We start from the raw sequence: 23,658 nt of genomic DNA on the forward strand, positions 1-23,658 counted from the left end.
TAAAGAGACACAAGATTTATTGTCACAAAAAATTGACATATTTGAAAACTACAGTAGGTGAAACAACATAAAAATAGTGGGCCTGAAAGAAGGAAAAGAAGGGTCAGATATGAAGGATGGATCCCAAAGGTGCTGGGAACGACAGATTCACAGGAAGAAATAGAAATCGAAAGGGCACATAGAGCACTAGTACCGAAACCGCCACCACATCCACATTGGTAAAACTTCTAAGATATACAACAAGAGAAAACATACTGGAGCAGGCAAGAAAGAAGGTTAGAGAAGACAATAAGCCGTTGGAATATAAGGGACAAAAGTTATTTTTTTTTACCTGGACATAAGCTTCGGTCTTTTAAAATGAGTTCAACATGGCGTAAACAATCTTATGGAAGAAAGATTATAACTTCATATTAAGACATCCAGCAGTACTCAAAGTATTTATTCCTGGGGAACGGAATAGACTGTTCTCAGACCCAAAGAAAGCCCAAGAATTTGCTTAACATTTGCAGGACAGGAGAAGAGAGGAGGAAGGAAGGAAGACCGGCAAGAAAATAAAAATATAAAGTAAGGATAATGTAAATATAAAGATTTAAAGATGGATAAGAGAAGGGGAAGAAGGGAGGGAAAAAAGAGAGAACTTTGTTATATGTATAGGAAAATAGTGTTCTCTTGGGGGTGGGCTGGGGGGGGAGAATAATGGTCACTGCAAAATCGGTTGACACTTGCGAGTAAGTTCGCCAACCGAATGGAAAGGGGAGTTGTGATTGCCATCAAGGGACAAGGGGCAATCCAGGGAGGGGAGGTTCATTTGGGGTTAAAGAGTTATTGCTTGTGGGGATTGTTGGGGTATTTCATAATCTTAAGTGCGTTGTCATATATTGAGATTCAAAAGGAAAACTTAAAAAACAGTAATGGAAAAAAGGGGATGGAGGTGGTGAAGAGGTGGAAAAGAAGTGAAAATAAATATATAAGATGGCCACATTGGACCATATGACTATAAACATTAATGGAATATATAACCAAGTTTAAGGGTTTTTCCCATTGGAAAAAAAATCACATATAACAAAGTTACAATGTTTGAAAAAAACCTGGGAACCATATATGGAACATAACAGAAAGAGCAGGCCTCGGACCACCACCACCTAAAATGATAAGATAAACATGATCAGATTTAAGATGATACGTCTTTTTTGTTTGTATTCCTTTTGTTTCAAGATAGTGTTTTATTGTATTTTATATGTTCAAAATTTACTGTTTTTGGAGGGGTGTGGGAGGGATGGGGAAAAAAGAGAAAATGTCACTGTGAATATTTAAAGAGATAGATCTGTAAATATATTAGTTAATATCATTCATAGTGCGATAAATAAAGAATTACCAAAAAAAAACAACAGTCAAGTCGCTCCATGAGATTATTTTCAATCAAGATTTTATGTAATTGCTGGCTAAAGGAATAGATTGTGTTCAGGAAGGTTCAGTCACTAGACTTTAATAGAGAAATAGTAAGATGGGTCCAGAGGTGGCTGGAGGAGAGATAGCAGAGGGTTATGGTGAACAACTGTCTGTCAGGATGGAAGCCTGTGACAAGTGCAGTACCTCAAGGATCGGTGCTAGGTCCCCTGTTGTTCATAATTAATATTAATGATTTGGATGATGGAATGGTTAACTGGGTAAGTAAATACTCAGACGATACAAAAATAGGGGGAGTGGTGGATAGCGAGGAAGGTTTTCAGGGATTACATAGGGATTTAGTTTGTCTGGAGAATTGGGCTGAAAAATGGCAGATGGAATTTAATGTAGAGAAGTGTGAGGTGTTTCATTTTGGTAAAAATAATCAAAATAGGACATGTGTAGTAAAGGGGAGGACACTGGGGAATGCACAAGTACAAAGAGATCTTGGAGTTATGGTGCAGGGTTCCTTGAAGGTGGATTCTCATTTTGGCAGAGTGGTTAAGAAGGCATTTGGTATGCTGGCCTTCATCAATCATAGCATAGAGTATAGGAGCTGGGAAGTGATGTTGTGACTATTTAAGGCATTGGTGAGGCCAGGTTTGGAGTATTGTTCATTTCTGGTCTCCAAATTATAGGAAGGATCTAGATAAGGTGGAAAGGGTGCAGAGAAGATTTACAAGGATGTTTCTGGCTTAAAATACCTAGAGTACAGAGAAAGATTGAAGACGTTAGGACTTTATTCCTTGGAACGTAGATGGTTGAGAGGGAATTTGATAGAGGTGTTTAAAATTATGAAGTGAATAGATAGACTAGATGGAAGTAGACACTTCCCCCTAAGAGCAGGGGAGGTTGAAACAAGAGGACACAAGTTGAGGGTAAGGGGGCAAAATTTTAGGAGAAACATTAGAGGATGCTTCTTCACTCAGAGAGTGGTGGCTAAATGGAATAATCTTCCAGAGAAAATAGTTGAGGCAGACTCAACTCTTTTGTTTAAGAGGAGGCTGGATATATACATGGATAAGAGGGGGTTAGAGGGTTATGGGCAGAGAATAGACAGGGGGAGCTAGCAGAGTTGTTTGAGTAAACTGGCGTGGACTTGTAGGGCCAAGATGGCCTGTTTCCATCCCATAAACTGTTATATGGTTATATAAGAAGTCAAGGGAGGCAGAAAAATTTAGTGAGGAAATTAAAGAGCCTTCGGAAGCCAATGTTACTACTGACAGTGGAGGGACAACTAAAGTAAAAGAGGATCAAGCCAGATGGTCGAGAGTTGAGGAAGATGACTGGTAGAAAAGCTGGAGCATGTTTTAAATATTTGTGAATGGCTTGGAAATTTTCTTTTTTTTTAAACTGGTAGCTAATGAATGACACTGATCTCAAATGTGGGAGCGAGCAGGACTTGCTGAGAGTTGGGCAGAGGCTGAAGTGATCTCAAGTCTGTCAAAATCAGTATTGTTAAGTCTGAAATTCCTGGAGTGAACTTTCCCAGCAAGTGCTGACTGGACAGTTGTGGCTTTGTGCCTTGGACATGGACCTGATCCCTCTAAGCTGTGCGCATGCACAGAAACAGTCTGTGTGTGCATGCGCAAAGGAAATCAGTGAGCGGACATTTGTGGGTGCGCATCTGTTTTCTGCACAGCTTAGAGGAAACACTGACAGGAGTTTCAGTGATGATCAAGTTGATCATTTGCACTTCAATTGCATGGAATATTGTACATTCACAATCAAGCCTCCTTGAAATTTCATTCAATTTCCAAAATAACTAAATATTCTTTGGCTTGGCTTCGCGGACGAAGATTTATGGAGGGGGTAAAAGTCCACGTCAGCTGCAGGCTCGTTTGTGGCTGACAAGTCCGATGCGGGACAGGCAGACACTGTTGCAGTGGCTGCAGGGGAAAATTGGTTGGTTGGGGTTGGGTGTTGGGTTTTTCCTCCTTTGCCTTTTGTCAGTGAGGTGGGCTCTGCGGTCTTCTTCAAAGGAGGTTGCTGCCCGCCAAACTGTGAGGCGCCAAGATGCACGGTTTGAGGCGATATCAGCCCACTGGCGGTGGTCAATGTGGCAGGCACCAAGAGATTTCTTTAGGCAGTCCTTGTACCTTTTCTTTGGTGCACCTCTGTCACGGTGGCCAGTGGAGAGCTCGCCATATAACACAATCTTGGGAAGGCGATGGTCCTCCATTCTGGAGACGTGACCCACCCAGCGCAGCAATCCTGTATTTTTCAAGCTTCTATGCATCTCAGAGATCAGGAAGATATTTAGATGTGAAGTTTCTCCTCTGTGATTTGAACTGTCATCAGAAATTAGAATGACTTAACCTGTGATTTCCATTTGTATATACAGTAATGGACTAGAAACTCAAACCTGTAAGGCTATTTTTTAAAAAAACTGCTTATTTATGAAGTAAAAATACAATTGGATTCATTTCTGGGGCAAATCGCAGCAATCTCTAAATTCAACCAGCCACTTCCAGACATAAGATTCTCATGTATACAGGATGCAATTGCCATGGCAGTCACAGCCAACATATTGACATTTTTTTGGAAATTGTTATGCTATGTCAAGTATTACCTGCTATTAGACTCCCAACTAACAACAACCAATTTTTCATAATGCTGCTGAGTCTGTGTTTGTCATTCCTCTTCTCTCCCTCATTCATCCCCCGTCTCCTCAGATCTGGCTTTCTGCTGGCCTTCCAGTGCTTCCCTTTGTATGTAGCAAAAGACAAGAGCAGTACCCAAAACCAATGATTTTTTTAATGGTTATTTATGACTGAGATATGGGTTGATATGATTCTGTACCAAGCCTTTAATAGTGAAGATTCTTCTCTTTCTTCTTTGGCTTGGCTTCGCGGACGAAGATTTATGGAGGGGGTAAATGTCCACGTCGGCTGCAGGCTGAAGATTAACCTTTATGCTAATGACTGATCTGAGGTTATTACCAAACATTTCTGTATCATGATCTGTATATGCAGTTGTATTACACAACCCATCCTTATCATTATCAAGTCTAAATTCTGGAATTTCACACACAGCAAAACTATGAACCTTTAATAAAAGGAATCTAGCAGTCAAACATAACAGCTCAAGTACCAGTATCTCAACAGACGCTGGAGGAGGGCAATAGATGCTGAGATTGTCAGTGATGCCTTCATTTTGTGAATGAGTTTGTCCAAAAATAAGTAAGAGCCAGGGGTGGATCCAAAAGGGTCTATTTGAATGGGGTGGGTGTGTGGGCATTTAAGACTACAGGTGTTTAAAGAATTGTAAATTTCAGTGGCGAGCTCTCCACTGGCCACCGAGACAGAGGTGCACCAAAGAAGAGGTACAAGGACAGCCTAAAGAAATCTCTTGGTGCCTGCCACATTGACCCCCGCCAGTGGGCTGATCTCGCCTCCAACCGTGCATCTTGGCGCCTCACAGTTCAGCGGGCAGCAACCTCCTTTGAAGAAGACCGCAGAGCCCACCTCACTGACAAAAGACAAAGGAGGAAAAACCCAACACCCAACCCCAACCCACCAGTTTTCCCTTGCAACTGCTGCAACCGTGCCTGCCTGTCCCGCGTCGGACTTGTCAGCCACCAACGAGCCTGCAGCTGACGTGGACATACCCCTCCATAAATCTTCGTCCGCGAAGCCAAGCCAAAGAAAGAAGAAATTTCAGTGGTATCACAAAAAAAAGCTGCAAATAAAAAAAACTGTTCATGGTGCTTTGAATTTATTTTTTGACCTACATTAACAATTATCACACAATACAAACTAATAATTACCAAGCTATTGGCAAAATGACTGGAGCATTGAGAAAAATTAAGCAAATAAATGTCAGAACCTTTGTGGACTATTGTTCTGTCCATTTTCCATGATCTTGTGCATTTATATTATCACCTGTAAGCAGGACTTTGTTCTTACTCAGCAGGGTACAGTACATTTCATGGATAAATATAAAGAGAATTAGACCTCCTTACCCCAATCACATCACAAAATGTGATCTTTTCTGCCTCAGTTCACTCTGCAAACAGATAAGTATGAGCAGAGAGGAAAAGATCTGGTTGCCCTCCAATTAATCTTATGAAATTGTTTGGATGGTGTTCTGAATCCAGCCACACAGGTTATACTGACTCACAATAAAAGTGAGCCGTCATTTCGCAGGTTGAGGTAATTCCATTTATAGAATAGGGCGCAATGGCGAACCGGTTCCCCTAATTATCAGCAACTTCTGTTTTTCTCTCTCTCTCTCTTGTGATTAAATTGAATTTCTATCAAAGTCCATTAACTCATTGTGTGCCTTCACAGAGGCAGAGGTGCCACAACTTGAGTGAAGCACAGGGGAGCTGCCACAACTTGCACCTTCAGCATCTCAGGGAAGTAAACTACAGAAAAAAAAGACACAGAATAAATCCAGAATTTCCAACTGTAGTTTTTCCACAGAATGTAATTACCTCAGGTAGTAGGTTTAAGAATATTACATTTTTTTAATATGTCCAGATTTAAATAGCTCATTTCCAAAGCAAGCAGAAGGTTCACACAAATTTGTGGATTTATAGACTCTTTTGGTGCAGAATCTATTTCATTCAACTGAAGATGGCATCCTCCAAATTCTTATGTACAAAGTGAGATACATTTATGACTAATTAGGACTGTTGTCCCTAATATTCTCATGACACCAACGGGAAAAACAAATGGCTGGCAACCTGGATCATATAATTTCTCTCCTTGATCCCACACAGACATGGTTATTCTCAGTCTATCCATTGCGAGGGTGAGAAAAAGCATATCATATTCCTCCTGGTAGTCTTCAGCTCAGCAAAATGAGCATTGATTTTTTTTTTGTTTTCAATTTTAAGTACTCATCAGCCCTACTCAGATACATTGCTTTCATATCTCCTTCTGTTCTCAATTTTCTCACAAACCTTTCCTTTTTCCCTTTGGTCTCCTCCCCTATCTATCTTTACACCTCTCCTACCTTCTGTCGAGTATCCTATCACCTCCCAGCCCCTTCTCTAGCCCCTCCCTTTCCTTTTCTTGCTGTCTTCCCTTCCCACTCTGGACCTGATCTGCTGAGTCACTCCAGTTTATTTTTGCTCACTCAAGATCCCTGCATCTGGAGCTCTTGTGTTTCTATTTTCCCATTGCTTGTAGATTAATTGGTTACAATAAGTTACCCCTTAGAGTTGGTAATTATTTGAATTGATGGGTATGTGAAGAAGAAAAAGTTGCAAGGGTACATGGATATCAGGAGAGAGAATGGAACAGATTGGATTGCTCCATTGCTCGAGAACTTAATGGAATGAATGATTTATTCTAGCGTTGTGACATCTACTACTTGTTGAAATTAGTCCTATGTACATGTATATTTCTTAATTTTGTCTGATATTTCATGCAATATTGCCAATTATAAACAGATTCAGTGGGGCTTTGCGGAACACAATCCCTTTGTGGTGATATGTAATTACAGCACTAGGTCACCAGGAGTCATCCCAGTGACCTTGTATATAAAGCAGTCCAGAGGTACAGTCTAGCCTTCCAGGTTTGTCTTGCAGAGAGACAAAACCTCTTAGTGTACATATTAGTTTATTAAAATTTATCAAAACTAAAGAATATAAAAGACAGGCCATCTGTTATCAGTATATGTCACTGAAGATGTGTAATGAAAACAGCCTTTTTGGCCAGCCAGGTCTGCGCCAACTATCCAACATCTCTTGTGACAATCATCCTACCTGATTTATTTTGTTCTACCTGTATCCCCATTGTCTTCCACCACCAAGGCTACCCATCATCGCCATCACACTCGGGACAATTTATTGTTGCAATTAACCTAACAACACACACATTTTGCGAATGTGTGAGAAAAATGGAGAATGCTAAAGAAACCTGCATGGTCACACAGAGAGAATGTGCAAATTCTACAGAGTTAGCATTGGAGGTCAGAACAGAACCCAGATTGTTGAAACAGCAGATCCATCTGTGCTACTCCTTTTGACTGCGGCAATACTGCATATTTTGCCATAAGCCAATCAAAGTATATTATTTCCTCGTTGTAGACATTATCTTCATGCACATGTATGCACAAAAGCATCTCCCTCCTGTGATGTGAGCAACAAGTTTGGTGGGTCTGAGAAGAATTTATAAAGATTTATTTGTAAGTGTGCACCACAATCAGGCCCCAATCCTTAACTGGCACATGCCTTGTAATTGCCTCTCCAGTATCCACCACAGCTCATGGCCTGGAATGGAACTTGGGTTCGTTTCCAGGGAAAAAGATACATGTGTAACTCCAGCCAGCCAGTAGGGCCAACTCAGTTATGCCCAAAATAGGGCAGGTGATTAAAGGAACCAGTGGCATGGTGTGTATTCTTTCAAACAGGCCAATGGCAAGGTGTGTACTCACTGTGGTAGTCTTGACCATAATTGGCAGATGTGGTGGCTTCTGCCAGAAGGGACACATGACCCTCCATATTCCACTTCCTGAAAGAGATGGGAAGATTTTTGTTATTAGCTAAGATACATTGACTTTTTACTTATACCCTGGATACTGTTCTGATCAAGTGTCAGCTTGTCAAGACACTCAGTCTAACTAATTTATTCAAAAGCAGCACCATCATATAAAACTATTTTGAAATTCTTGACTCATCCATTGACCCAAAGAAAATGATACGTCCCCACCTTTTACATTGTTACATTTCTATTGTATGTTAATTCCAAAAATTGATTTTAATGTAGAAATTTACAGAGTAACGTGCGTTATTTACTTCACAATATTTGTAGAGATTGAACTATGTTCCACTGGCAATTTTCTAACCTTCTGTTGAAACTTTCATTTCCAATACTCCACTGATTTTTACACTACTTTTCATTCAGTTATCCTATCTAATGGTGCAACATCTATTTTCCCCTTCTTTACATACTTTCTGGATAATTGCAGCTTGGGAAGACTTCTTGGTCCTTCATATCCATGAATCTGCACTTCAAAGGGGTCACATCTTTTATTGAATAAAGCAGAACAGAAGGAAGTCGCTTGTCCTACTGAACTTGCTTCAGCTCTTCTAAACATCAATAGTTAACCTCGCTACAAAGGTCCTTCCTGATATCCCCATGTATTTTTATTAATCAAAGTCTTTATACAATTCCTTTTTGAAAACCAATTTGAATTGGTCTTTACAGCACAATTAGGTAGTATAGAAAAAAATGATGAAAAAAAATGTTTTCAAAAAGATTTTGAGTTCCTTCTGTTTCTTTCATTAATCATCATTCAGCCATGGGAGTAAAAACACAGTGTACTTGATGAACTGCTCAAGCCCGAAATGTTGGTTACTTTATCTTTGCTATATAAAATAAAGTGTTTGACCTACTGGGTTTTTCCAGCGTTGTGTTGTTACTTCAACCACTGAGTCTGCAGATGTTCGCATTTAATTCAGCCATAGGACACTGTTTTCACTCTTATCTAAACACTTTGTGACCTTAAAGCCTCAAAACTGGTCTGAGCCTTCTCTCTTACAAAAAAAAGTGAGCACAGGTAATAAAGGTGCTGCCTCAGTGCCAGACGAGCTGCATTCAATCCTGACCTCAACTGTCTGGAATTTGTATAGTTTCCGTTTCCACATGGGTTTCCTTCAGATATAATGATTTCCTCCCAAATCCCAAATATATGCCTGTTTATTGGTTCATTGAACACTGGAAATTGCAACCAGTGAAAAGGAGAATGATAGATTCTGTAGGGAAGTTTAAGAAAAAAAAATGCAATTCATGTAGATTTAGTGCAAATGGGTGGGAATGGTCAGTGTGCAAAGTTTGTTTCCTCTCTACATCCCTCTATCTGCCTCTTTCTCTCTAACTGCAACCAGCCCATATGTTTCGTACAATAGAAGTCTTAATCTTTGATAATTATTTCCGATATTTTGCACATTTCTGAACGATGTGGCCGAGAACAGGAACTAATTCTCCAGGAGATTCTTTTATTATAGTTTATATAATCTAGCATAATTCTTTGGTCTTTGCACTCTGTGCCATTCTTAATTTATTAGTTTCTGCATTTGCAACTCTATTTCATGCAATCATAGATTTCTGATCAGTTCCATATTTGTATTGATTGCTCCATTCTCTATTGTTAGAACTATTTTTAGAAGATTTATCATTTTTATTATCAACCTATGTATCTATAAATATTTGTGTTGAAATATTTATAAGCAGGTGTTTATTTTGAAAAGCTCAATGTTCTCACATATTTCCTTGAAATTCTCAGCATAACATTACCATCAGTTTCACAGCTCATGCCCATTTTGAATCTAGTGTTTAAATGGCTCCCTGTCATCTGGTCAGAGCAGTCCAATCATAGGTCTATGAGAACACCACTACTTGCAGGTACCATCCTAACTTGGAAACCATCATCCATGCTTAATCTAAATCCTGGGATCCATTACCCAATGACACCTTGGAGATTCCAAGAGGACAACTTGCCACCATCCTCTCCAAGACACTTTAGGAAGATTTATTAATGATGACCGTGCCAGCAACAGTGTGTTTGGAAAATGTATTTGAAAAGTGAATTGAATTCTAATTCAATTTCAAGTCTTGAAAAGTTTTCAAAGCACTCATTTAATATTCCCTCTCTTCCTTTACTCGCCAAACAATTTTATTATTTCCAGTTGGCCAGAGCTCTGATTCTTGTATATTATCTTGCATGCATAGTCTTTTACTGACACCCTTTATTTCTTCAGTCTCTTTTACCTTCTCTCATCTCACTCTCCCACCCTACATATCTATTTTGCTTAATCTTCATTTCTTTACTCAATTTGTTTTTGTAATATGAATTCAAGATTTTTCATTTAATATTTATAAATTCTATTTTTTCATTCATTAAAAAAGTTCCATTTTAATTGCAGTTGCTGTATCATGGAAGATTTCCCTAATTTCTATTTAATGAATTCCTGCTGGAAAACTTCCTGTAGATTGTCTACAGTCATACTTGATTTTTCTTAATATATTGGCTGGTTTCTTCTCCGTCAAATTTAAGTTTTTCAAGATGATTAAACTCATTTATCATTTTCATAATTTACTTGATTTTGTTCTTTCTACTGTTTATTAGACAACAAAAAATTTCCTTAGCCCAAATCAAACCATCTGTTCTCACACCATTATGTTCTAAAGATACAGTATATACTGCTGATCATGATGTTTTTTTTTCCCTGCTGGAGAATGTTGTATTTAGCATCTTTACATCTGTTAGCTAGAGCCTGTGCCTCTGTTAAGAGTAAAAGTATTTCCTTAGTCTTTTGAAAAGTCGTCGTAATGAGGGCCATCATTCCATTTGCTTTTCTAATTGTTTGTTGAGCCTCTTGTAAGCAGGCTACATTTCCTAGACAAGCACTCCTTGACAGTTGAACCATTAAAAAAATATAACTTTTTTCCTTTTCCACATTTTCCAAATAATAGTCCATCTTAGTGTCTTAGTAACTTTCTTTTTCTCCTGGCTTTGCATCCTCAGCAAAGCTCGCTGTATTAAAGCCTATCCTTTCATCAATACAGTGTAATTGCTGATTGATGTTTACCAGGGGTATAATTAATATAAATGGGCATGAATCTTTAATTGGTACATTGGGTCTGTTCTGATAATTGGTAAGCTCATTTCTCTCACATTTGTGTGTGACAAAATAACAATAAAAAATGAAATGTTGTTGTTACCTGTCACAGCCTGAAGGAATTGTTATCATGAGAATCTGAGCATTTCAAATCTCTAAGAAATGTTTGCTCTGATTGAATCTGCAATTCCAGAAAGCAAAATACTGCAGGATCTAAACATCTGGAATAAAACCAAGTACTAGAAATACTACATGTCAGACAACATGTGTGGAACAGCAATCTGATTTAATATTTCAGGTCCATAACTTTTCATTGAAATGAGGAAAAGTTGAAGATAAAAGCACTTTTAAGATGCTGAGAAATGTGGGGTGGGGCAGAGAGAACAGAGGTCTGAACTCTCAAGGCAATTACACCACCAAGTGGTAATGATGCAGAGGAAAAGCTGCATTAAAGAGATAAAACTGGAGGATATGTAAATTGGGGAAATAGAATAATGATCTGAAATTATTCTTCACCAATGTGAATCAGTAAGTGTGAAATACAAAACCTGGTATTATTGGTATCTGAAATCATTGAGGACAGTGCTTCATTCGAGCATCTCTAGTGGTTGAAGGTGAGGATAGTGGGATGGAGAATTAAATTTGATCATACTTCTGAACTGAAACAATTTTTTTTAAGCAAAGTAGTCACCCAGTCAATGTTTAATTTCACTAGTACAAAGGAAGTCATGCCATTAATAGCATGTATTGCAGAATAAATATTTGGAGTAGTTTTCAAATTTTTTGGAATTTAGCATCAGTAACTTCTAATAATATTATTAAACTGTATTTTCCTGATTATTATAAATGTAGAATGTCAGTGTCTCAATGGACAGTTAATAATTGGGATCTGTTTTTTTTTAAAAAAAGAGTTGACCAAATTCATCTCACATTAAAAAAAAATTGAGTTGCCTTTGCAACTTTGACGTCCTGAACAGATGCTTCTTTTTAACTTAATAAACAAAGAAATCACATTTGTCAGTGCACCAATGGAGTAAGGCACTACCTGCCATGACTCTTCTCTGGGCCCAGGCCAACCTCAGCAATTGATGCCAGTGCAGCGGTACGCCATTAGGCAAGCAAACCGACCCCGCTTGTCAAGCATGCGGCGGGGCAGCCGGCCAAAATGGGGCCGTCAGGTGTTTCCTCCCGACCCCGGCACCAGGCTCAGAAGCCCATGCTTGCCGACCCACGTGACGCCCCGGTAGTGTCGAGGGCCCCCCCAGCACGGTTCTCAGCCAGGTCCGGGTTGGGAGTATAAGACCAGCCAGGCAGCCTGCAATAAATCAGTTTTTGCTCACTGAACTCTTCCCGTCTGGTTGTGCGATCCTTCAGTTAGCAGCGTAGCCGCCGCTACACCAGCATGTTTGTAGAGATCTCATTATAATCTGTGTTCCCATTGATTTATGTACATTACCAGCCAATCTTAGATTTCTGACCTAGGATTGATTGGAAATACAGGAAATAGAAAGAATTGATCATTCAGTAATTTGAGCCTGTTCCACCATTCAACACATTCATGGCAGATCCATTATCATCAAAGTTTTGCTTTCTCTTTATGCTCTTTGTCTTTTCGGCCTCTAGAATTTTTAAAATATTTTTTTAATTTTTTTTTCAAATACTCAAATAGATTTAGACACAATACACTTTCTTTCAACACATGTCTGTTTTTCCCCCTCCCCTCTCTTACCCCCCCCCCATGCCCCAATATAATCAAAAATAAAGTTATGTAAATTATACAAATATAAAAAAAGAACACAAATACCATTGAGGTCAATGACCCTTGTGAAAATCTGAAAAAACCTCAAGTACTTAAATGAAAAGGGGTAAGGGACAAAAAAATGCAAGAGCACATCATCTCTGCCACATCCCACTTCTTCAATCCCAATCGTTTCCCTGCTGGGACAGATGGTTTCATTTCCTTTATTCCGAAGGGGTGAAATTGTTTCTGTGTTCATGTGTGTTTCAGATAAGGTTGCCACACTCTAACAAATGTTTCATATTTCCTCTTTAAATTGTATGTGATTTTCTCCGGGGGAATACAACACTGTATTTCCATATTCCATCGTGTGATATTTAGCTGGGAGTCGGACTTCCATGTAACCTCTATACACTTCCTGGCTACTGACGAGGCGACCTTCATGAACTGAATTTGATCTTTGGACAGTCTAAAAGTCATATCCCCATGGTCTCCCAGAAGGTACACTTCTGGATCCTGTGGAAAATCCACCTTTGTAATTTTTTCTAGACTGCCCCCCAAATCCTCCCAGAAGGATCTCACCTTTGTACACAGCCAGGCTGAATGGATAAAGGTTCCAATCTCCACACCACACCTAAAGCTCATTTCTGATTTAGATTTGCATAGCTTCGAGAAATTCTCTTGTGCTTCATTATAGCCAAAATCCTGTTAATTCACCACCCACTGAGTGAAGATATCACTTCTCGTCTTGATCCTAAGTCTCTTTTCCTGTATCCTGAGATGATAAACTCTTACTCTAGACAACTCAGCCAGGAGAAGCACCTCCTCATTATGCAGTCTATCTAGCATTATTAGAATTGTATCCCATTTGTGAACAAAAGGGACTTTTTCTGCATAACCTAGCATTTTTTTTAAATTCAAACATCACAAGCCATCATATGATAAATCTGTGGAAATTGAGATGATTTTGTTTTTCGAGACTGAACCTTACGGGGTTGGGAGCACAAATTAGACAGCTATCTGGTAAAAATTCTCCTGTGGCATTTTCAACAGGAAGGAGAGATTTTGTTTTAATTTGCTGTCAGGTGGTGGGTGTCAAGAAGGTGTTGATGAGACTTCTCCTAAAATAGTTGAAATTTTTGGAATTACAGCATTAAATTGGCATAGAATCAAGTGAAAAAAGATTATATCAACTGTGTTACCAAATACAGATTCTGGGAGGGCAGGCAGGTAATTGCTAGAATAGCAGGTTCAAAAATGACAAAGGTGTGGTTCAGCATAGCAGTGGTGCATGAGTTGCAATAGAAGCAGAAGTGAGTAACGTTGTGGCCACATTATAGGGAAAAGTTCTGATTTCAGAGGGCTAACTTTAGTTGAACATCGTGGTTCACACATTATCTTTACCTGAAAAGATGCAGGAAATCCCCAACTTGGGTCAAGATTTGTCTTTGGAAGTTGTTTCACAAAGTGAATTTTATGTAATTCGTATCTCACAGGTGCCATATATAGCGACTGCTGTGGCAGCTCGACAAAACAAAGAGACGTCCACACAGTATGAGGGTGAAACAAAAGCTCATTTTATTATTTTAATTCGCCGTGTTGACCCGTGGAGAATGCCCGCTTCCGGTCACATATGCATCAGCTTCCGGAAGTGATGCCAGCGCGCCGCTGTGTCACTCCTTGGCCGGCAGAGCCCCACATGGAAGTGGGGGGTTCCCTTAGCTGGCATGTGATGTCAACTGTGGGATTCTTGGTTGTGAAAGAGGGCCTGTACCATCTTCGGATGGCCAACTGTTGCGGCGATTTGGCCCAACCACTTGCTCGGCCCGCTACACCACACCCTCTCCCCCACCAGCCCCCCCCAAGAATCACCACCGTCCCCTGAGCGGTTTAACTTGGTCTCTGAGAAGTCAGCATCTGTGTCTGACCTGGGGCTCCGGGGCCAGCAGGTCAGAGTCCAGGAGCACGGCTTTTAGATGGTTGACTGTGAATCTGTCCGGTCTGCTGCCAATGTCCAGTATAAATATGACCCCTTCATACAGGCACTGTAGGGGTGTTCCTCGCTGACCTCTCCTTACAAAACCTAGTGTGTGGTCTGCGGGGACGTGACTGGGTGGCGAGTCGTGTCGAGACCGTGGCGGGGGGAGGTCATTCACCCACTTGCACCCTCAACTTCTGGAGGACGTCTAAGGTGCTGGGCTGTGGGCTGGGGTTGGGGTGGGGGTTAAAATGGATGTTCCCGGGAATGGTGAGTGGAAACCGTACACCATCTCAGTGGACGAGGCTGGGAGGTTCTCCTTTGATGCTGTGCTGATGTACAGGAGTACCCACAGGAATTTGTCCACCCAGTTCAGGCCATGCAACTGGGCTTTCAAGGCGGCCTTCAGGTGGTGGTGGAAACACTTGACAAGGCTATTTGTGTGGGGGTGGTACTCCACGGTGTGGTGTACTTGACTGCTGCAAAATTTAGTCAAGTTGGACCAGAGCGAGGAGGTGAACTGCGCTCATCATTCCAAGGTGATGTGGGTTGGGACTCTGAAGCGCACGACCCAGGAGGATAGGAAAGCCCTGGCACTCTTCTCCATGTCGCACGCAGGCATAGGTATTGCCTCCGGCCAGCGGGTAAAACGGTCAATCATTGTGAACAAGTACCGCAATCCCTGGTTCAAGGGTAATGGGCCAATTATGTCTACGTGGACATGCTTGAACTGGCATTGCGGCAGCTCAAATGTCTGGAGTGGGGCTTTTGTGTGCTGGTTTACCTCGGCATGCTAGCACTGTAAGCAGGATTGGGCCCACAGGGTCATATCTCGGTGGAGGCCATGCCACATGAAGTTGTCGGACAGCAGGTGGACCATGGACCTTATGTAGAGATGGGATAGGCTGTGAAAACCCGCCGTCGCCAAGTCACGGGTAGGATAGGTCTGTGAAAACTTGTGAAGATGTCACACAGCAGGAACGGTCCTCCTGGTGAGGGCAGAAATCGCTGACCTTCAGGCTGGTGATGGCCATCTGGTAGGCTTGTGCGATGTCAAGCCCTCCTGAGGCTGTGGCAATCGTGGGTCTGGATAGCGCACTGGCCACCATTTTGGATTTGCCTGCAACGTGGCAAATGTCTGTGGTATACTCTGAGATGAAGAAGAGGTGACGCTGTTGTCTCACCAACCACGGGTCCAAACCTTGCCGAGTCCATAGGTTAGCGGTTTGTGGTCATAGACAGTAAAAACCTTTCCTCTCGCATGTACCAGAAATGCCATATCGCCAGGTACAGGGCCAACAGTTCATGGTCCAACATGTTGTAATTTAGCTCTGGTGTTCGAAGGTGCTTACTGAAAAAAGCAAGGGACCGCCAGTGCTCATTGACCCATTTCTCCAGCACTGCTCTGACTGTTGTAAGGGCCGGGGGGAGGTTGAGTCTGGTGGCCCAGCACTGTGGCCCTCACCAGTGCCGTTTTTGTGGCGTGGAAGGCTTCTGTGGCATCCGGCATCTACTGGAGAATCTTGTTGCTGAGCTTGATGAGGTTGAACAGGGGCTGGAGGGTGGTAGCCACTCCCAGAAGGAAGTGACAGTAGAAGTTAACCATCCCCAGGAACTCCTGCAGGCCTTTGGTCGTGCTCGGCTTGGGGAAATTTTGAATAGCCTCTACCTTGTCGGGCAGTGGCATGGCTCTCTCTGTGGTAATGAGGTGTCACAAGAAGTCTATTGCCTCTAATCCAAACTGGTACTTGGCTGGGTTCACCGTGAGCCCAAACTGCTGCAGTCTATCGAACAGGAGGATCAGATGCATCCTGGGAGTGCTAGCACCGGGGCTGGCAATAAAGATGCCATCTAAGTAGACAATGATGAAATCAAAGTACCTGCCGACTACATCCATTAGTCACTGGAACATCTGGGCCGCGTTTTTTAGTCTGAAGGGCATCCGCAGGAACTCAAAAAGGCCGAAGGGTATGATGATTGCCGTTTTCAGAATGTCGCTGGGGTGTACCGGGATCTGGTGGTATCCTTTGATGAGGTCCACCTTGGAGAAAACTTGGCAGCCTTGTAGCCTCGTGGCAAAAATGTGGACATGTGGGATGAGATCTGGGACTTCGCCTCATTCAGCTGTCAATAATCACTGCTTGGGCGCCAACTGCTGGAGCTCTTCTGCACCATTTAGAGAGGAGAGGCCCACAGGCTGTTTGAACAGTGGATGACCCCCAGCTCCTCCATGGCAGTGAACTTGGCCTTGACTTGTTGGAGCTTGTCTTGCGGGAGGCACCAGGCCTGTGCGTGCACTGGGGGCCCAGTGGTCTTTATGTGGTGCTCCACGCCATGTGGCGGGTTAGAGTTATGGAAGTTTGGGACCAGTAAGGCTGGGTACCTTGCCAGTAGGCAGGTGTACTCATCTCAGTCCAGGGCATGGATCCCTAATGGCAGGAAAGAATGTTGCCTCAGGGTGAGGGGGATAAAATGGAACATGGTAGCATTCACTAACCGGCATCCCGTCACTTCCACCAGCAGTTTGTGCGTCGACAAGATGTCCGCTCCGAGTAGTGCCTGTCTTACAGCAGTGATTATGCATTCCCACTGGAAGACCGTGTCTATGACGTGGATGGCGACCAGGCAGGTCCCATAGCTCAGGATGGAGGATCCATTGGCTGCTTGAAGAGGGAGACCTGTCGGCTGTTTCTGGCCTTGAAATATGTCAGTTGGATGAGGCTGATTTCTGCTCCTGTGTTGACTAGGAAATCCCTCTTTGTTCGTTGGTCTCTGAGGTAAAGTAGGCCTTTCAGAGCTCCAACCACTAAGGCCACTGTCAGCAGCTGGATTGCCTATTTCCCGTTGCCGTTAGGTTTGGTAGTGGGGAATGAGCATGGGGGTCACCTCCGGGCATTCCAGCTCCATCGACGGTTTTAGAAACAATATTCACCATGCTTCTCTGTGCGCCCATCACATTGTTGCCATGCCATGGGCCACTGTTGGAGTTTCCGGCTGGCTAGTTGTGATGATGACATAGATGGGCTGCATGTGGAGGGAGCTCTGCTGTGTGGTGCAGAAGAGCCTGTCTGCCTCCTTGGCTACCGGGTGCTGGGTGCTGAAATTTGTGTCCAAAATTGCTGAGGAAACGTGTATTGGCAGCTTGGAGAGGAACAGGCCACAAAGAGAAAACAGTCTGCATGCCTATCCGCTAGGGCCACTATCTCGTGCATGAGCTCAGAAGGATTCCTGTCGCCCATGCCCTGCATGTTTAAGATCCAAATGACATGCTCGTGTCGGTTGAGTTCTAGAGAGTCGAGAAGGAACTGCTCCATTAGTGGGTTCTCCATGAAGGAGCTTACTTTGGCAGTGGTAGTGGCATCCTGAGCGCTGACGACGTGCCAGAACTTGGTGTCTTCTGAGACAATTCCCCTGATGTCCAGCCAGTTGCAGCCAATTCCTGGGCTGGTTTGCTCAGAAGGACAGTAAATACATGCCCACCGCATTGGTCACAGCCATTGCAACTGCAGTAGTTGTGGATTGTTGCATTCTGATGCATTCGATTTTGGTTTCAAGAGATTAAGTACCGTGGGGTCACCACTGTAGCAACTGCTGCGGCAGCACTACAAAATGAAGAGACATCCACACAGTACGAGGGTGAACCAAAAACTGACTTTATTATTTGAATTTGTGGAAAGCCATATGCCAAAACACCAAAAGACATATGCGCCAGCTTCCAGAAGTGATGTCAGCACATCGCTGCATCACTCCTTGGCTGGTGGTGTGCCACACAGAAACGGGGGATCCCTTAGCTGGCACGTGGCGTCAACCCGTGCATTCGCTTGGCCCACTACAATATGGTAATAAGTTTGATGGTAGCAAGTTTCTATCCTATCATGTTCTTTATACTTCACAAATATACTTTCTGCAGTACAATGAAATTTTTTAAAAAACTAATTTTGTGTAAATTCAAGGGTTAACTTTAACTTCAAATACCTTAATCTAGTGTGGTGACATAACACTTTCAATCATTTTGAGACATGATTTCAACAGCAAGTGTTGAAATTGCTTTGGTTCGCAGATCAGCTACAAAAATAGCAACTAAAATGCACTCCAATATAAAAGAGATCAAAATACCTTTTCCACATGGCTACGTATAGTTCCTGATTGCATATAAATATCCATAATGATTTACTGAAATTGAAACATGTAGTTCAAATTAGGTATTATAACCCAGTACTGGTACTGAGATACTTTCCTCCATTGAGTCGCTGCAAAATATAAAATCTGTAATATATTTACCACAGTTAAATGTCACCAAGCTTGAGAAAAAAAATAATGCAATAGAATAGAACAAAAAGTGTAATTGGTGTATCACTGAAACAATAAGTGAACGTATTTAATTTGAGAGGCAAATGTGCAAGATTCCCACTGGTTAAAAGAAAAAATAAAATTGTCAGTGCTAAATAGAAGCAATAAGCAAAGTGCTCATCTGCACTCTAAATTTTGGACATGTGTCTTGACCCTGGCTCTTGCTTCTTGTTCTCTTATAGACTCATTTGCCCTGGATGTGGCTCTCATTTCAACAGCTGTGATCATTTGTCTTGCTGCAATGGTCGCCATGTGTGGGATCTGCAAGTGGTGTCAACATAGGCTGGTAAGTTCACCTTCTGGATTCTTCACTGTTCAAATGTGCCTGCACCTGGGCAGTTATATCTTTTTATAGTTGAGAGAAAAATGCCAATTATTTTTCTTCATACTGTTACATTTCAAGTAGAATGCAAAGTCAATAAAAACTACTCCTTGCTCTCCATTGCTATATAAGTAATAATGACAAATTTTGGATGGAGACCTTTCATTCTTGATGATTATTCCTCAGTGATTATCATAGAAGATAGTTCAGGTGTGAAAAATTTGTTTTTATGTCATGACAAGAGTCAGAGTTATTTCAGAGAAATGGATTATGACAATGTGCAAAGGAGCTTTATCATTGATCTAGGCCACTTAATTAACAAGACAAACCAAAGGCGTTTGCAATCAAAATAATTCAATTGATCAATTGAAAGAACATGCAAACATGCTGATGTTGGGAATAAAATGATTTAAAACAGATGACCCAAACAAATGACACACGGCATGCCTAAGATGGGTATTCTGGTTTCTCCTTGATGTTCTAGCTCATAGGTAGAGCCATAGGGAAACAGACTTTTTGGCCCAACTTCCCCATTCCTACCTGAGTTAGTCCCATTTATCTGCATTGGGCCTGTTACTTTGGTGTATGTCTAAATTAAAAATTAAAAAATTGGCCACCACTGAATCTATGCCCCTCTTTCTCCACTCAGCCTTCTATTTTCCAGAGGAAATGTGCCCCAGCCCCCCTACCATATCTCTTTCAAACTCAACTCTTCTAGTCCCCACAACATTTTGGAGTCGTACTTAACAGTGCCTATCATTTCCATCATTAAACCCTTCCACCTCTATCACACAGGCCTGACAATTGCTGAAATTTGTTTTGGTAATCATGTATTCTTAGATTACTGACTATCTATTGTGCAAAAGATAACAGACACTTTGCCCATGGATTAGACTTAAGCATCATTTCAGTGGCTTATCCCTTTACTGAGAGGTTGTTGGTTTAGATCAAATGACCATGCTTTGTTCTTTGTGGGACTTATAGATGAATGGCAGACATCCCGAAGATTAAGTGAATGCTGCCATAAATCTGTATGCATTTTAATATTAACAGATTGGTTGTCCAATGTTGGAATTCGAACTTGTAAGCAATAAATATAAGAAAATGCATACAAAATATTAGAGAGGTGACTTTTTTTGAGTTTAGAACATCAACTGCAGCAAACTGGACTAAATCCCAGTCCATTCAACAATTCGTTTACTTGTTGCTGGTTGATCAAAGGCTAATGTTAGCTTTGCCTGGTCACAAAACCAGTTGGATTGAGAACTTTTGGACAAAATATTTGATTTGAGTGGAAGAGCAGATAAAGTTGCAGCCTCACAGCACCAGAGGCTCAGGTTTAATCCTGATCTTTCACAATCATCGAGACCTCATGGATTTACTCCTACATTCCAAAGACATGCAGGTTGGTTGGTTGGTTGATTATACATTATCTCCTGTGCATAATGGATGTATGGTAGAATCTGAGGGAGTTGATGGGAATGTGGGATGAATAAAATGCACACAGTGTGAGATTAGTAACATGAGTGCTCGATGGGCAGTGCACTCTCAACGGGCTAAAATCCTAAACAGCATGATCATAATCTTGACTGCCAGTAAAGAGGTGACAATATACATATGCTATAATTGTTTATTGGTCAATTATTACATACTTTGTCTTTTCTTTCTCCAAATACATTCCATGCCCATCTCACTTTTTCAAAGAAAACCATAAATAACCATATAACATGTAGAAGAGAGTTTGTAGGCATATTTTAAAACAAAATACACAGCAGCTCTCATTCACACTTACACAAGACAAAGTGGGATATGTCATCTTTGCTTAAGGGATTCAGAATATTGACCTCTGAAGTCACATCCTGATGAATCCAGAGGTACATTGCCACATTCGTATTATCAGGAAATGGAAGCTGCTCAAGCACAATGTAAGATTGTAAGGGGAACTGTCACCTTAATGCCTGTTTATCAGGCAAGAAATAAGTTACCCTGGCCTACTTCAGGAACTATAAAATAATGACAACATGTTTGTGGACATCAAACTGAGATTATCTCGCGGAGGAGTCACGTGATGGAGTAGTGGCCGGACGGTGAACTCCAGCCCTCTCCAGAAAAGTCGGAAAAAATAAAGGAAAACACAAAGGCACAAAAATAAAAATTAAAGTAAAGTGAGTATAAAGGTGGAAAGAAGATGGCGACGAAAAAAGAAAAATCGAAACCAACGGTAAGAAGAGAGGAAGAAAAGACAACGGAAGAAGAAGGAGAAGGCCTTACCTGTTCGAAGAGGCCCGCGGTGGAGAGAGAAACCCGCTCCCTCAGGTCGGTAGAAAGTGGACTACAAAAATGGCTCACTGAGCCGAGTAAAAGTGTGTAAACGCGCATGAGCGACTCCTCGCGCATGCGCATCGCGCATGCAAAAAAACACACCGACGGGAGGGGCGACCAGCTGGGGAGTCGATATCCACAGCCGGCAATGACAGCTGCAGAACAGCAACAGCAAGAGGAGAACATAGAAGACAACGAAAACAAGAAAGAAGAGAAGAAAAAGACAACAAAGAAACAACAGATGGCCAACCCAGAGGAAGAAGAGGAAGAGGAAGAGTACAGTGAAATGGAAGAAGAAGGGAAAGGCAAGATAAAGGATATACTTTCTCTTATTAAAGAATACATGGATTCATTTAAAGAATGGCAAGCGCAAGAATTTAATGATTTAAGAAGAAGAATAAACAATACAGAAGAGAAAGTGAATAAAATAGATATGACCTTATCAGAAATGGGAAAAAGAATGGACAAGGTGGAAGAACGAGAAGCAGCAGTAGAAATGGAGGTCGAGGACTTAAAAAAGAAATTAGAGGAATCTAATAAAAAAGTTAAAGAGACACAAGAGCTGTTAGCTCAGAAAATAGATATAATGGAAAATTATAACAGAAGAAATAACATAAAGATAGTGGGCCTTAAGGAAGATGAAGAGGGCAAGAATATGAGAGAGTTTATAAAAGATTGGATCCCCAGGATCCTAGGATGTCCAGAACTACAGCAAGAAATGGAAATAGAAAGGGCACATAGAGCATTGGCCTTTAAACCACAACCACAACAAAAGCCAAGATCTATTTTAGTAAAATTCCTAAGATATACTACAAGAGAAAAGGTACTGGAGAAAACAATGGAGAAAGTAAGAGAGGACAACAAGCCACTGGAGTACAAAGGGCGAAAAATCTTCATTTATCCAGATATAAGTTTTGAACTCCTGAAGAAGAGAAAGGAGTTCAATACAGCAAAGGCGATTTTATAGAAGAAAGGGTATAAATTTATACTAAAGCATCCAGCGGTATTGAAAATATTTATTCCAGGACAGCAAAACAGACTATTCTCGGATCCAGAGGAAGCACGAAAATTTGCAGAACAATTACAAAATAGACTGAGAGATGAAGACGTGTAACGAGAGTACAAAAGACTGTGAACTAAAAAGACATAAGTTTTGAACTCCTGAAGAAGAAGGAGTTCAATATAGCGAAAACGATCTTATGGAAAAAAACTATTCTCGGTTCCAGAGGAAGCAAGGAAATTTGCAGAACAACTACAAAACAAGCAGAGAGATGAAGACATGTAATAAGAGTAAAAATGACCACAATTTATATGATGTGGGTAAAGAGGTATATGTGTGTATATGTATAGTGTGCATACATGAATGTATCCATATTTAGAGGAAAATATAGAGAGAATAGACAAGAATTAATAAGGGAAGGAAAGGGAATAAGGAGGGAATTAAAAGAGTGACCTTTGTTACATATGAAAAGTGAAATCTTTTCTGGGGGGGCTGGGTGGGGAGGAGTTACGGTCACTGCAAAATCAGCTGACGTTTGCGAGTGAATTCGCAAATCCAAATGGAGAGGGGAGATGTGGTTGTCCGACAAGGGATAAAGGACAACTCAGGAGGGGAAGGGGAGATTGGGGGTAAAGAAGTTTTAAATAGGAGAATAAGGAAAATGTTTGATGTTTTAGGAATGTTGTCTTATAAAGGGTTCAAAACAAGAAAACAGAAATGGATAAGAAGGAAAGGTAATGATGGAGAAACAGAAAGGGAAGATAAACAAAGTATAAAATGGCTACGTTGAACTATATGACTTTAAATATTAATGGAATACATAACCAAATTAAAAGGAAGAAACTGCTAAATTTACTGAAAAAAGAAAAAATTGATATAGCATTTGTGCAAGAAACACATTTAACTGAATTGGAGCACAAGAAATTAA

At 41.3% G+C, this 23,658-nt stretch overlaps 1 protein-coding gene across 2 annotated transcripts in view; it reads left to right on the forward strand.

Moving 5' to 3' along the window:
* The window catches only part of syt7a (synaptotagmin VIIa), a 519,290-nt gene that overhangs the window by 251,449 nt on the left and 244,183 nt on the right, over window positions 1–23,658 (forward strand). For both annotated transcript variants that reach the window (XM_069899030.1, XM_069899033.1), the window contains exon 2: window positions 19,269–19,372. In XM_069899030.1, the coding sequence (XP_069755131.1) occupies window positions 19,269–19,372 (104 nt within the window). The remainder of the gene's footprint in view (window positions 1–19,268; window positions 19,373–23,658) is intronic.

Source organism: Narcine bancroftii, chromosome 1, assembly GCF_036971445.1.
Source record: "Narcine bancroftii isolate sNarBan1 chromosome 1, sNarBan1.hap1, whole genome shotgun sequence".
NCBI classification, from domain to species: Eukaryota; Metazoa; Chordata; class Chondrichthyes; order Torpediniformes; family Narcinidae; genus Narcine; species Narcine bancroftii.